Below are 13037 nucleotides of genomic sequence, written 5' to 3'. Positions count from 1 at the left end.
TAATAATGTATAAAGAAAACTAGAACTTACAGCTTATAACCAATTAATGGTTGATTTTTACTAATCCAAGTTATTCAGTGGCTTTCATTAAAAAAAACCTCAATGGATTATTTTAAATGTACACAGTGCCCCTTGAGATTTGACAAAACCTTCAGAAAATATGCAGATGATTCAACACTGGCATGACATAGTTTTATCTTTCAAGTGTGAACGACAGTGATGAATAAAGTGCTTGGAAAGTTTAGGCCCACTGGTATCTCGCAAATGCCAAGGGAAGGCTTCTTTGCTCCCCAAAAGTCCCAAGAGAAGTCTTGCAATTTTTAACATGCACGAGAAGTTGTCATTTCAAGAGTTCACTGACCAGGATAGTATAAAAACAAGGATGTTTATATGGGGTTGAATAGTTGGGGAAGATACATTTCAAAATGGGGGGGGGACTCATCTGAGTTTAGCACTAAAATAATGTCTTCCTGGTCAATGAGGACTTTTTTGTTCTGTATGTGTGTACACACACACCAGTTGAATTACTGGAAGAGAACCAGTAATATGATTGCTTTAATCTGAAACCTTATGGCTTAGCTTTAAATGTGTGATGTAGTAGATGTGCCACAACAGTACTTTCTCAGCCATGAAACTCTCTGGATTACATCATGTATCGGGCTACTTCATAGGGTTGTAGATGGGAGAACCACTTGACGTCTTGGGTGAGATGAGTGTGTGTTCTTTTTTGACGACGGTAAAGTGTGTCTGTGTGTAAGTTTTCCATCTCATGCCTCTCCTCTTCTCTGCCATCTCCCCTGAGCTTCTCCTTATCTAGCTTGGTGCCAGGAGTTGGGTGACTTTCTGCTCTTTTTCTATCCCGGCTATAAGAAAGATGAATGATTTGTGTGTAAAATGTTACATTTAGAAATGTTCAGTCCATGCAGCCATTTCTCTCTCTCTCTCTCATTCCCCCCCCCCTCTAAATTCTGTAGATTGCTTAGCAACCAATTGCTTGATTTCTATAGCTCGCCTGCAGGGTAGACACAACTGGCATCATATTTGCCACAAAATATGGAAGTACCATCATGGAAACTAGCTAACAATTGTTCTCAGAAATCCTAAATGGCAGCAATCAAGGGGGGGGCAGAGTATGAAACAGGGAAAGGGGTGCTTTTCTTACAGCGCTTCATTTCTAGCTTTCTTGGGAGTTTCAATCAAAGGTACTCAGCAAAGCCTGAAGCACAAGAGGAAAAAAAACCCTGGAGTGCCTACCAGATATTTCCCTAAATTGAAATTCTAGGTTGTGTGTGACTGTTCAGTGTGCATACTTGTCAAGAGCATCCATTTTAACTATGATCACTAGAGGAAAGCTTTCAAAATGTGATTAGATTTCCCATCCCTAAGTGTATTTTACAAAGAGAAGATCCTGCAGGAATAACTGGACCATGTCAGGCCTTGATTTAAGTTTTATCCATCCCTTGTACAAAGGAGCACAAATTGCTTTTGAAGTCGTTTTTTTTAAAAATCCACAAAAACACATGCTTTCCTCTTGATCCAGTTTCATGGCAACCCTTTTGTTCAGTGACTTCTATTATCATAACAGTAGTATTGATAAAGCTGAGTCTGATGTTAAGAAGATACAGTAATGGATGTTTAGAGCCCATCAGTGGCACATTAACTAAACTCTGTGCCTGATTTGTCTCTTCTTTGTCATTTCAGAAGGAGCAGACCAAGGGAGAGGAAAGCAGACTGCAGAGCCAGAACAAACTGAAGGCGATACAGAGAACATTTCCAGTAACGATGGTAAGCTTCCACAGAGTTTTTTCTGTCTTAATATAAACAGCACATTTAAATTAGTGGAAACTATACTATAGTCCAATGTTATCAAATTATCAAATTTGCGGATGACCAAATTAGGCGGAGTAGCTAATACCTCAGAGGACAGGATCAAAATTAAAAATGGCCTGAATAAACTAGAAAGCTTGACCAAAGCTAACAAAATGAAATTCAACTCAGAGAAATGTAGGGTACTGCACATAGGGCAGAAAAATGAAATGCACAGGACACCTGCCTGATGGCCATCTGTCAGGGATGCTTTGATTGTGATTTCCTGCATGGCAGGGGTTGGACTGGATGGCCCTTGTGGTCTCTTCCAACTCTATGATTCTATGATTTTGTTATGCTTATGCAAGGATCTGGCAGCACTAACTGCTAGCCACAAGGGATGTATCCACACTGTAGAAATAAAACAGTTTGACACCATTTAAACTGTCATGGCTCTATCCTGTGGAATCCTGGGATTTGTAATTTGGTGGGTATTCATCTTGGTTTGTCAAATAACTCTGCCACATCACCAAACTACAAATCTCGAGATTCTGTAGGATAGAGTCATGGCAGTTAAAGTAGTGTCAAGCTGCTTTATTTCTGCATTGTGGACACATACAAAGAATGGTGTTTTGCTATCAGTAATGCAAGTGAAATGTCAATGGGACATAGAGGCATGAGCAGCCATGCATAGGTTTGTGACCATCATGTCCATGCCATGAATGACATCCTAATGAAAAACCCAGCTGTAGAGAAAAAAATATATACCAACACATAAAAGCATTTCATGCCTTTTCCTCTGTTTCTCCTTCCTTTCTCTGGTGCGCGTTGAAAGTAAATCTGCCAGTACTTGAAGATAAAGACTAAAATTTGCTTCCTTTGAATTTAAGAAATGTTATTGTATCTTTCTGCTAACCATATATATCTCAGTGTCAGAGACACGCTTTCAATTCTGTTAGCTCATTGCAAACACCTTTGGGCTGTTGTTTTGTCTGTGGTGTGTGGTGATACACTCTGTGCATCATAAATACCTATAAGTCTAGGTGGACTGATCTTTTGCTGTGTGGCAAAGGTAGCATCCAAGTTTATAGAAAGTATTTTGGAATGAGACTGGTCTAGCTAACAATTGTCTCAAATGTTACTTCTGCTATCAGATACTTGTGTTATCAGTTAAGATGGTCTTCAGGGATGTCAATGCAGGCAGAGGCCATACCCTTTGACCATGTAGAGGGATATAGCTCCAGTGTAGGGAGATATAGCCTTAGAGCTCTTTGTCTTGCCCACTTTTGCACTGCAAATGCAAAGCTACAATTTCCAAGGTTAGGGCAGGGGGACATATAAAGTCTGGTACCATTGTTCACAACTAGGCTGGCAGCCTGGTAGGATGGTACAAGGTTGCACTAAAGATAGTAAATCCAATTTATGCCACAGGAACCCTGGGGTGGGGGGAGGCCATTGCAGAGCTTGGAAATCTGCTCCAGTTGTGCAGTGACCAAAACCCACTCCGCCAAACCTACATTTTCCATCTGCCAGCTCCCACAATGGCCATTTCCCTGTTAGTGGAGAGTAAGATAAGTAGCAGAGTGTCATCCAGATGTTTTCCTACAGCAGTTCCATGATTCTTCAAGACCACCAGAGATCCAAGAGAATGCCTGTCACAATGGACCATTTCCTGCTGCTCCTCCAGCTCTCCCCCAGCAAGAAAAAGGATATCAGGGGAGGGGGGCTGCCAAGCTGCAGAGGTGGGGTTTGAGTGGTTACACCACAAGACCTTTAATAGATCATGCCAAAGATACATATCCTGGTTCAGAATCTCAGCCTTAGTGTTTGCTGTTAAGTGCTTTGAGTCTCTATGTTGGGAGAAAGATGGGATTTAAGATAATAATAATAATAATAATAATAATAACAACAACAATAATAATAATAATAATAGAAGAAGGAGGAGGAGGAGGAGGAGGAGGAGCAGCAGCAGCAAACATGACTGAGAGTCTGTCCCTTGCTGCCTTGCTTTTTCAAATCCTCATAGGCCCCTACATTTCCTTATGCCTACTTTGGAGCTATACAGATGGGCAGCATGCAACCACTCCTTTTTGCCCCAGATTGGGGCCGGGGGACACAAAAAAAAGCCATGAAAAGCAGCTTCTTTTCAGCATCCTGGAAGGGGCGTCATAGGGATGGTGGCGTGCCATGATGACATCCCTTCCGCACTGCACCATTTGGGCACCATGCCACAGTGCCATCATCATGGCACACCCATGTAAATGGGCGCATGCCAAAATGGCACCACGGGGGCATGATCATGGCATCGAGTGTGCAGATGCTACTCCGTGACTCTGCCCACAGGCCGGCACAAAGTGCCAGCCCATATCGTTCCTTTGTCTCCTTTTTTAAGCCACACCAACCCCCAATCTGTTTCCAGGCCTTCCATCTCTGCCTCTTCTCTCTCATTTTTATCAAGTGACCCAAATCCTCTCCCACCTGTAGGCCTGGGAGGCAAATGGTTGCTCTGGGGTGGGGTGGGGTTTTAAAATGAATCTCAGCTGTCTAAGGTGTTGAACCCCCACTCCAAAACAGATCTGGCCCCCTGGACAACTCTTTAAAATTTCAGACTGAAACATTTTTAATTGTAGACTTTTCTCTGCCTAGATGCCTTAAAACTTTTGCAATCCCTTGCTCTATTCCTCAGTTTTTGTGTTTTCTGGGGTTGGCTATGTGCATTGCTTTACAATAGGGTCTCATATCAAATCCAGTCAAACAAAGTGATAGCCAGCTTTTCAGACTTTTAATACAACATCACTTCCCTGAACCCCTCTGAAAGGCAGACTTGAAGGGGTCCATAGCTCCTCTGGTTTCCCTTTGAATATGCCCCTTTCTCTGCAACCCTCTGTGTTCCTTAACCTCCACCAATACAGCCAGCCTCAGCTTTTATTAGCTGACATACTTAAGAGTAGCTGCATTAATCATGTAGCAAAAATATAACAAAATCCACAAAATGTTTATTGACCAACCAAAATGCACAAAATATATCATGCAAGCTTTTGATAGTTCACTGGCTTCTTCATCTGACAATGATGTTAAAATTCATACAGGAGAAGAAAAGTGGCAACTTTATTTACTAGTTGGGTTTTCAGTTTTGAATATGTTTCTGCAAAAAAGCCAATGGCTCCTACTATATAAAGCGGCCTTTATTGGGAGAAAGGAGGGATATAAGATAATAATAATAATAATAATAATAATAATAATAATAATAATAATAATAATATCCCTTAATACAAGCCTAGAGTCTACCAGAGGACATTTAACAGTAGTAATGTTGGTTCTGTTCAAGACTGAACGATGCCAGTAATTCTTTTAAACCAAGCCTGCTTTAAAAAACAAAACAAAACAAAAACACCTTGGAAAACCAAATAAGAAGAAAGTTTTGAGAAGGATGGCCTTTCTTTTTTTTAAAATCCTGTATTATTTTGAACTCCTTACACACTTTTAGAGCAGCCTTAGGAGCTTACTGGTAAATGGCATGGTTGATAAGGTTTTTAAGCATAGTAATCAAAATGACTCTAAGCAGAACTTTAATATATGATTCTGTTATTTATTATAATGCCCTATATATGAGTCAGTAAAGAAAAAAAATCCTTGAGCTGTATTTAAAATGTCCCAGGAAATATTGTTGAGCTTAGGGACAGCTATCTGTTGAAGGGTAAAGATAAATGGTTGATTACCAGAGAAGTCCTCTTTATCATGACAGCACAGAGATGTAGACTTAAATGGCATAGAAAAGTAAATTGGACAGAACATTAACATCCAGAGTTAGGTAATCATCCTCCACAACAAATTTTATATCTAAGCATATCCTAGATTTAATTCGTAAAGGAGGAACATTTGGTATTTTTTCTGGACTGCTTTGACACTAGCCTTTTTTTTCTTTTGTATAACTACAATGGGTACAGTGTAATTTAAACCCTGAATAAACTCTGTGCAACTCCAATATGTGGTTTTCCATCACAGCCACACAAGTGTGGAAGCAGAATATAAATCAATAATTCACAAGCAATCCAACAGAGTCTGTGGAGGTACATTGATATAAACAACCATGAATCAAAAGCAGACATGCTTCATAGCATATGCCCAGCATATTTTAATTTTTTTTCCCTTCTTTCTTTTTCAAAACTTCCATTCAGGTGCAACTGTCATTCAGGTGATTTCAAACCTTTCACTCAAGAAATTTGTAGGGAAGTGCCCAGTATCAGCAATAGAAAGAGCTTTGTCCAGAGAGTTAGTACAGTACTACTGTAGGAACATGTGTAAAGAGTTTACAAAGGTTTATAAAAGGTCTCATTCAATGCTTTTGAAACAGTTCAGACGAAAAATTGAGGAATTACATTCAATAGTGCTAATATCTCAGAGACCATATGTTCTGTCCTCATACAGAAAGCTCAATCTTTGCTCTTAAATCTACTCTGGCTCTTTCTAATGATAAATAACTGTAAGATGATAACTGGGTCTGTTGCTTTCACAAAATTTGAACAATATGCATTATGGTGAGACAGTATGAACAGAGTATGATTAAAAAGAGCCTGTATATTATACAAAGACCATCCCCAAACTAATTTTAATTTAATTCCCTTTCTGCCTGCTTGACAAATATGGGGAAAGTAGCCACAGGTACAAGCTCAGACAATTCAGGAGTGGAACCAAACTTTGGTGTGATTACAAAATCAGATTTTAATAGCCCTGTGTTAAGGTCAGTTTCTTCTGGTACGTAGAAAAACTCACTAATCCCCTTTTAGCAAGTCCACAGCTGCTGGAAATAGCTAATTTCTTCCTTTAGAACAATGCCCTGGACAACCATAATTTCTTAGCAAGAGCCATAGAACTCCCATTTTGCAATCCTATTGTTCAGTCCCAAAGGAGCAGACTTATTGAATCAATTGCTGTATGGTGAGCCAATATATAAGTAAACCCCACTGATTCAATGCATCTAATCATCTAGGTGGGAATAAAAATAGGATTCAAACCTGTGATGTGTCAGGGATGATGGGAGTTGTGGCTCTTCACCTGGCCTGGAACTCACCACCTGGTTGTGCACCACGCTGACCAGTTTTGGCCAGTTGTTATATCTTTGCAAGAGTTGCAGAGAACAGGCTGAAGACCCCGACAAACTCTCCAAGCCTTCTCTCTCTTGCCTCCACAGAAGTCTTCACCCTTCTTCACCAGGGTCCTGCTGGTTCTTGTAGCTTCACCCAAGACACCAGACAACTCAGTAGTCTTATATAAAAGATCTACTTTATTCTACTATATACAGCTCCAAACAATACTCAACTCCTCACTCTCCAATCCAACTACTCACAACTACAACCCACAAAATGCATTGGGATCTATAGTCATTATTATAGCCATATCATGGTACCACCTACTGTGGTCTGTTTCCACCCAGTAGGCGTGTACATCATTCCCATTGGTTCTCCTTGTTCATCCCACAATTAATGATTTCATCATCTCAGCCTTGACCACTTAACAATTGTCAGGTGTGTTCAATTATTCACTTTGCAATTCTTGTCCTTGGCACTCTGGACCTGTTAATTGTATTACCATTCACACCTGTGTGGTTCTCAATTGGCTTCTGCTGAGTCACTCTGACTCTCACATACATCTTTTATTTCTCTTACTGTATAACCCATGTGGCTTTTTCCTTAACATGATGTTCATCTACACTTTCTTGTTGGGAAAAGGTTATCGAGTGTTGGGAAAAGATCATTGAGTGGTTGCAGCTTATGTGTAGGCCAATCTCTTTTTGCCCACTTAACTGGATAGAATACAAGAATTGTTCATCTTGTGCTCATTACCAGAGATAATACCACATTGCTCCTGCCTATTTGAATATATCTATAATTTCTGTATACAGCCATGCCTTGGAATTCTCTGGCTGGCATCCAGTTGATGAATCATAGAATCATAGAATAATAGAGTTGGAAGAGACCGCAAGGGCCATCCAGTCCAACCCCCTGCTATGCAGGAAATCCAAACCAAAGCATCCCCAACAGATGGCCATCTAGCCTCTGCTTAAAGACCTCCAAGGAAGGAGACTCCACCACACTTGGAGGGAGTGTGCTCCACTGTCGAACAGCCCTCACTGTCAGGAAGTTCCTCCTAATGTTGAGGTGGAATCTCTTTTCCTGTAGCTTGCATCCATTGTTCCGGGTCCTGTTCTCTGGAGCAGCAGAAAACAAGCTTGCTCCCTCCTCAATATGACATCCCTTCAAATATTTAAACAGGGTTATCATGACATGCAGAGGCATGATTTGCTGTTGTTCTTGCATGGCTTCTGGTGATCCCCAAGGCAAACCTATCATGGGGCTTTCTTGGCAAGATTTGTTTAGAGGTTTGTCATTGCCATCTTCTGAGGCAGAGAGAGTGTGACTTGCTGAAGATCACCCAATGAGTTTTATGGCCGAGTTGAGAATCAAATATTCAGAACAGGGACATAGCCAGGATTTTGGGAAAGGGGGGTGGGGTGGGTCCAGACTAAGTGCCACCATTATAATGGGGCTTGGGCACAGCGGCGTGGCAGCACACGCCATTCATTATATCTAACGGAAGGGGGGTCTGGACTTCATGGTCCCCCCCCCCATTGGCTACATCCCTGTTCAGAGTCATAGTCCAATACGTAAACCACTACACCTACATATATTTTTACTAGTTTTTTGCAGATGGATGTAATCAACACTTCCATTTACAATGCTTTCATGCCAATCTGGTGCTGAGGTGCCCACCCCCATGGTTGCCAGACAGTGACTAGCTGTGTTTCAGCATCTTGACCCACAAAGCGGGGGTATCCTGTGGATCTTCTGGAGGATTGGAGGGTGGAGGTGGGATATCATTATCTACTTGCAGCCTGCTGCTCAAACACAGCCTGACTGCCCCATTCTTTCCCTGCCTTTACATGGCCAAGGAGGGGGGGAGGGACACCATGGCAGGGAAGGGAGGATGAACCCCCAGTTACACCTAGACAGTGCTATCAAGGATCGTGGCCTCTCTATAGAAGTACTGTATGTTGGTATGGAGAGCTGTAATCTATGTGATTGACAATTTGTGTTACCTACTGCATACATGTCTATGTATGTCTACTGACCATGATTTCAAAATATTGTTGAAATGGCTAGCCTTGACATTAGTTCCCCCCATGCCAAATAAATGCATTGGCTGTAGTTCATGACTAAAGATGATGACCAGGATCCGTCAGATGGAACTCCACCTCATTCCCTTCTCCCATAATGTCTCCTGTAGCCCCACCACTATGGATGTTTACTAGTTGGGAAAGAGGACAGAAAGAGGTCAGCAATTGCCAGGAGATAATTGTTAGTGAATACCCTCCTTCCCATCTACAACCATTTTAAAAGAAACATATGCTGGTGTAAACCAGCCCTATAGTAGCCAATATTATTTGTTGGCAACGTGATTCTAACAAGTGACACTTTAGCCAAACTTAAACAAAAAAATCATTTAAAAAAATATAAAACTCCTCCAAATGACCCCTCAAAAATTGTCTTTTGGGAGTAATAAGTTAACATTACCATGTGGTTACATAATGATTTAATATTACTACCTCTGATTTTACCTTACTCTTGCAAAAAAATGCCGTAAAGTGACAGTGTTGCCCCTCCTCACTAAAACAACACAAAATTTCTTTCAACATGTTACTTCCAAGCTCTGGGATACTGAAGGGTGGTATGAGAAATGAGCCTTGGTGAACAGTGAAGAGAGATCATGCAAAATAGAGTAAATTGCAGGCTGAATGTACTGGGCCTGCCAGTCATACTTGATAATACTGTGCTGCCTGTCAAGTCCTGCTGTGATACAGCTCCTGGATCATTCCAGTCTTGTAAGGCTGGAAAGAAAACCTTGCAATTTCTAAATAGCCCTGATGGAGAAATGACACCATAGTGACTTAGAGATTTAATCAGTGGGAGTATTTTAGATCAGGGCTGAAGAACCCTAGGCTCACAGGAGTTAAACTGGGCTCTGTGGTGTGAGAGTGTATATATGGATCTGACCTGTTCAAATGAATCCATTTCACGTCTTGCAGTTTTGAAATACAGTACATCACCAAGGGCTTTTAAGGCCCTGATACTATATTATAAACATGTTTTAAGAACAGTACTGCTGCATGGGAGGTGTGCAGAAATATAACTGTCTTGCTTTATTTTTAGTTGAAATGAATAGTCAGGTTGAAAATACAGATGTACCTACAGAATCCCAGAAAGAAAATTAATCTGTAAGTAAGTCATAATTTCTTTTATTTGTTTGCTTTTTAAATGAAAGTTGATTCATATACTGTATAATATTTGTGCAGGTTTTGTATCTATGGAAGCTGGTGACATACTCACAAGAAAGAAAATACATACAAAAGTATGATTTTACCTACATTCTGAAATTCTAAAATTCGGGATATAAATTCTAAAATTCAGGAGACATAGAAGTCAGCCGACTCAATCAGTAGATAAATATAGATTCACATAAGATGTTGCGTTCTCCACATGTTCAGTTCTAGATGTTGAAGGAAATATTTATATGAATAAAAACTCTATACTTGGGTAAAGTATAGGTACCTTCTGGGTTTGTGGTGAGTGGAAAACTAGCTGATTCTGTCCATGGAGTACGCATGTCACACTTCCATTTCTTCATACGATAGAGAGAATAATGTCTCCTGTGCAAACTGGCCTTGGCAACACTGCACATTCTACTTTTTTACCCTCAATCAGTGTGAAGATATGTGACTACTGTGTCCAATCCTTTTAGTTTCTTATTACAAGGGAAGCACTGTGGGAGATAAGCAGTCATCGCTGAATTTATAATGTACCAAATAAGAAATGAGAAGAGGGAGAGCGATTAAGAGGGATATGATCAACACAGTATGCACTGTGCAATACAAACTATTGTGTCATTATACAACAATAGGCAAAACTGATGGGCAGACACTGCTAAATAAATGTATTTACTTAATTTATATCCTGCATTTCTCCCAGTATGGGAGCCAAGGCAACTTACAGTGTAAAATCAACCCAAAATATACTTAAAACAGTGGCTAGCCTTCTGTTAGTGATATACACAAGTATAATTTCACCTTATATATGCGTATATATTTTTAAATTGTTGCAGAGGTTGATAGTCTCTTCCTTTCCCCTGTCCCTGAGACCCACCATATCATTGTGATTATTACATATTACAGTGGACATTATATTGCTGGTAGAAAATGAAGGTAGATCAGTGAAACCTCTTGCTATGTTCCAGTAGCCAGGCACAGACTAATAACATCCTCTCCTGAGACCTCTGAACAGGTCATGATAGAAAATGTCCTTAGTTTGCGCCTGTCTATGAGAACATAGTCTGATACTTCTTCAGTCCCTTACAGCTCTCCACCAGCCATGGAATAGTGAAATGTTGAGTCTTGGGGCTGGTGACAAGGGAGTTCCCCAAGCAGAAACTTTTTCATTATGCACTGCTGTGTTGGATTTTGGCCAATATGTAATACAAAATTTTAAAAACCCACTAACTTGACAGCCATATCAAAATATTTAAAACACTTTAGCTGACCATAGTGCATGTGATGTGTATTTCCAAAATCCCAGTGGTAGAAATAGGAGGAATTCCAGAAGAGGGGGATGAAACATTTTGCATTATAGCGTAGTGATAAGCAAATTATACCAGCTAGAACAGTGGTTCTCAAACTTTTCATCTTTTTGACCCCCCTTGACATCTACATTCAGACGTCCCTCCTACTTGATATATAGTTGGCTCTTCTTATACATGGATTCAAGCATCCGCGGTTTGAAAATGTTCAAAAAAAGTATACATTTCAAATATCAAACCTTGATTTGCCATTTTTTATAAGGGGCTCCATTTTGCTATGTTATTATATTTAATGGGACTTGAGCATCCATGGATTTTGTTATCCACGGGGGATCTTGGAACCAAACCCCAGCATAATACAAGGGTCCACTGTAGTATGTGAATAAAAATATTTTGTTTGTCTCTTAACTTTGTATTTTGGGAACAATGTGTGTGCCTCATGAGCATTTTATGCCCTTGGCTATGCCTTGCTTTTTGAACCGTCTGCCTTTATGGAAACTGAAGGATATGCAGAGGGTGGTTGCAAATGAAATGTAAGAAACGACAAAAAACCATAAGCATAGGCATGGACAGCCTGATTCCTAGACAGAACAAAACCTGTGTCTGGCTGAGAGAAAGCAAATCCCTGTCATAGCTTAATTATAAAATGCATTGTTGAGGTCCTTGCAGAAGATGGGTAGTGCAGAGACACAAATGTCTCCCTGTCTCCCTCCCTTTCATACTGCTTATTACAAGATACCAATATCATACACCACCCAAATGTGTTACTTACACACATAATGGGATTTCATGTGTCTATAAACTAAATGTAGAAGCTTTATAACAGTGGCGGCTCTGTCACAGAAACTTTAAAGAGTCGTATTACCGTGTGTACCTTTTTTGTCCTTGTCAGTGTGTTGACAGTGTGCTGCAGTGCTGCAGATGGGAGAGAAATGGAATATGTTCTGGCCTCCATTTAAAAAGTTGTCAAGCAAAAACAAGCAAAAACAAGGGGAGGGGGTTGCACCCACACTGTAACTATTAAAGCATTGCATTGACATCCTCCTTTTCAGTTTCACTGCCTCGTTCTCACCCGCACAATCTCTCTCTGCATTTATATACTAAAAATAAAGCTGCCACATGTGTGCCATTTTATAAATAATTTGAAAGGCTATGACCTCTACTGAGTAGGAAAATCTAAAGAGATTCTATATCACACACCCCCATATATGTATATGATTTCCATTTATGATATAAATGGTAACATATGGTAGTGAACTGAATGTCTGTTCCATAGACGTACAAGACTTAGGAGGTATTAAATGGAATTCACAAGTGACAGGTATAATAGCACCAAACATAATGAGAGAGAGACCTGTTATTTGTTAATATTTCCCAATAAAACTAAAATCTCTAACACCCTCAAAATAGGAGCAATCACTCAAGGTTTGCCCTACTTCTGTCTCTTAACTGTTAGCTATTCATGGATTTGGGGCTCTTGTGGACTGCACACATCACTGAACTTTACTTCAGTTGACAGAGATTGTAACTATTTGTGCATTTTCTACATTGGCTACTTACTTACATATGTAAATCTAGGGGGCTGTGCAGATCGGCTTTAAAGG

The 13037-nt window shown here is 40.2% G+C and overlaps 1 protein-coding gene across 1 annotated transcript in view; it reads left to right on the top strand.

Moving 5' to 3' along the window:
• MACROD2 (mono-ADP ribosylhydrolase 2) overlaps positions 1–13037 on the top strand; it is a 1190526-nt gene that overhangs the window by 1170528 nt on the left and 6961 nt on the right. The window contains exon 17 of the mRNA XM_042468449.1: positions 1702–1785. Within this exon, the coding sequence (XP_042324383.1) occupies positions 1702–1785 (84 nt within the window). The remainder of the gene's footprint in view (positions 1–1701; positions 1786–13037) is intronic.

Source organism: Sceloporus undulatus, chromosome 1 (genome assembly GCF_019175285.1).
Source record: "Sceloporus undulatus isolate JIND9_A2432 ecotype Alabama chromosome 1, SceUnd_v1.1, whole genome shotgun sequence".
In the NCBI taxonomy this organism is placed as follows: Eukaryota; Metazoa; Chordata; class Lepidosauria; order Squamata; family Phrynosomatidae; genus Sceloporus; species Sceloporus undulatus.
This window is presented reverse-complemented; position numbering and strand designations above follow the sequence as displayed.